A 2,750-nucleotide genomic window follows, 5' to 3' on the forward strand; every position below is an offset into this window, starting at 1 on the left:
GGTCAGTTTGGGTCAGCTGTCCCGGCTGTGTCCCCTCCCAGCTTCTCGTGCACCCCCAGCCTACTTGCTGGTGGGACAATGTGAGGAGCAGAAAAGGCCTTGACTCTGTGTAAGCACTGCTCAGCAATAGCTAAAACATGGGTGTGTTATCAAGGCTGTTTTAGTCACAACACTAAAACATAGCCCCATACTAGCTACTCTGAAGAAAATGAACTCTATCCCAGCCAAAACCAGCACAATCAGTAAGACAAAAAGAGCTTTGCCAGGCCTGAAGAATTTAAGAGTCAGCAGATCAAAGCAGCAGCCCACTACCTTCTTTATAGAGAAGTCACTCCTTCTCAACCCACTTTGACCTGCTCTCTCCAAAACCCTCCAAAGTAGCAGGGATGCATAGCCACAGATTCGTTACCTTGCACCTGAGCAAATCCCACTCTGCTGAAATAGTCCTCAGTTCCACAAAGATATTCTCTACTGGTCTTCTCACATTCTCCCACTCCATTATATCCTCCTGTTCCTGTGTGTTAAGGACCTGCAATTCTCCTCCTCTGTCTCCTCTGCTGAGGCAAGGAGCTTTCTCCACCTTTGATCTGTCAAGTCTTGCCTTCCATCCAAAAGGGAAGAGACAAATGGGAGCTTCACCACTTGCAGCAGTCTTCAAAACACCAACTGCCACAAAGAATCCCTTGTCTATGTCTTTCGTGCTCCCGTATGAATTTACACACACACTCAAGTCTGAAGCCTGTCTTTTTGCTATTAAGTTTGGCATTTGCTTTTCCAGCTTCCCTTGGACCACACCAGTCTCCTCCTGATCTCCTGTTGAGCTACTGGGCAATGCTGCAGTGTCTGCCTTGAGGCAGTGTGATACACTGTTAGCAGGGCTGGTGCTGCTCAGAGTGCCCAGCTTTTCTTTGAGCAGACAGGTGTGCAAGCTGCCACCTACATTCATATCCTCCTGTTTTATGTGCAGAAGTTTTTCCCTTTCTTGGTAAGGTACTGCAAAGCTCTTCTGAAGGGGACAAGTAGGGGGGCTGGGACAAGTCAGTTCTGGAGGTGAAGCTTCCACTAGGTCCCCATGCTTTTCCAGTATTTCTTCTTTTATAGAATCATAGAATCGTACAATAGTTTGGGTTGGAAGGGACCTCTAAAGTTCATCTAGTCCAACCCCCCTGCTGTGGGCAGGGACATCTTCAACTAAATGAGGTTGCTCAGAGCCCCATCCAACCTGACCTTGAATGTTTCCAGGGATGGGGCATCCACCACTTCTCTGGGCAACCTGTGCCAGTGCTTCACCACCCTCAGCGTAAAAAATTCCTTCCTTATATCTAGTCTATGGTCAACTTGGGCTTGCTAGAGAAAAAAAAAGAAAAAGAAAAAAGAAAAAGAGAGGATGAGCCACCTGGAGTGCCTCCAGTTCACAGCACAGCTGACCTCAGACCTCAATACCTGCTGCAGCTGTAGCAAACTACCAATCCCTTGACTGTGGGGATCAATCCTCCTCCCGGCCAGGCATTTGCTGCCCCAGCACAGAGGATTGCTGCTGAGGGAAACTCATGGCATCAGCCTCTCTCTATAGCATAATGCTCCTGATGCTCACTCTCATTTTAGGACAAGCAGCTATCATGCTCATTTCATGCAGGGGACATGTCAGTAGCAGAGCTACAAAGCCCAAAGACCCTGGCTCCCTACCTACCCAGCCCCACCGCCTGTCTCCCATCTGAGATAGCAGTGAGGTTGAACTGCAGTCCCTGAAGAAAAAACTCACAGAAATTTGCTAAATGTCCTGTCTGAAATACATTTGCCTGAAGCATTTCACTAAACATGGCAGGCTGGTATGTTTCCGACAGGCTGCCATTCCAAGCTTTTTCAGCTATAAAATCATTTGGAGCGTGTTTGTCCACAAACCCAACCAGATCTTGTGCCTGTCAGAGCCCTGGATACCTGACCCATTTGTAATGCAATCAAAAGCCTGAATTCAGGAAGGGCAAGGCCAGTCCATCTGCATGTCTGTGTTATGGCCCAGGCCCTCCGATGGATTCCCAACAGCGCTGGGCAAACAGGACAAGGAACATGGGCACAAGGAGGAACATAGGAAAAAGTAGAGTGTGGGGGAGTTATAGGGATGTTGGGAGAGATGAACAGGGGTGGAGGGCAAAGATATTGATGGAGTTTGTTGGAGGTGCTGCGGAGAGCTCATATTTGGAAAAAGTAGTTCAGCATGGTAGCAGTGAAGAGAAACAAGAGCGGCCTGGGGAAGAGCTGAGGCAGGGAAAACAGGAGCAACAGATGTTTGGCCCCACCATCATGATGAGAGAAACAACTTTGAGAACTACTGCTGATGAGCAGGACTGTTCTTCTCACACAATGTTTTCAAAGCTGGTGTAACCCAGTGGCTTTCTCTTTCCCCAAGATCCTGCAAGGAGGAGCAGAAGGTCAACCAGATAGATCTGTGATCCACCAACCAGCTGCATCATGTGCAGAGGGCCACAGAGGGAGAGATGCCACGGTCCACTCGACTGCTCTCAACCCAGTAGCCCCATTGCAGGCCTTTCCCTGGGCAACCAGTGGGCACGACCAGTGGCCAGGCAGAAGGTACAAGTGCAGGACACAGCCGGGCAGCCCTTCAGCCAGGCAAGTAGTGCCACCGTGTGGGAGCAGCCCACATTGCTCTCTCATGACATGGGCAGTAACGGTTTCAGGAGGGGGTGAAAGAGAGAAGTTGAAAATAAATAAATAAATAAATAAAAATCCCA

General features: G+C 49.1%; 1 protein-coding gene across 1 annotated transcript in view; it reads right to left on the bottom strand.

The window, feature by feature from the left end:
- The window catches only part of MORC4 (MORC family CW-type zinc finger 4), a 21,067-nt gene that overhangs the window by 2,647 nt on the left and 15,670 nt on the right, over positions 1-2,750 (bottom strand). Inside the window, 1 exon segment of the mRNA XM_019471025.1 lies at positions 410-1,028. Within this exon segment, the coding sequence (XP_019326570.1) occupies positions 410-1,028 (619 nt within the window).

Source organism: Aptenodytes forsteri, unplaced genomic scaffold (assembly GCF_000699145.1).
Source record: "Aptenodytes forsteri isolate BGI_AS27 unplaced genomic scaffold, ASM69914v1 Scaffold143, whole genome shotgun sequence".
NCBI lineage: Eukaryota > Metazoa > Chordata > Aves > Sphenisciformes > Spheniscidae > Aptenodytes > Aptenodytes forsteri.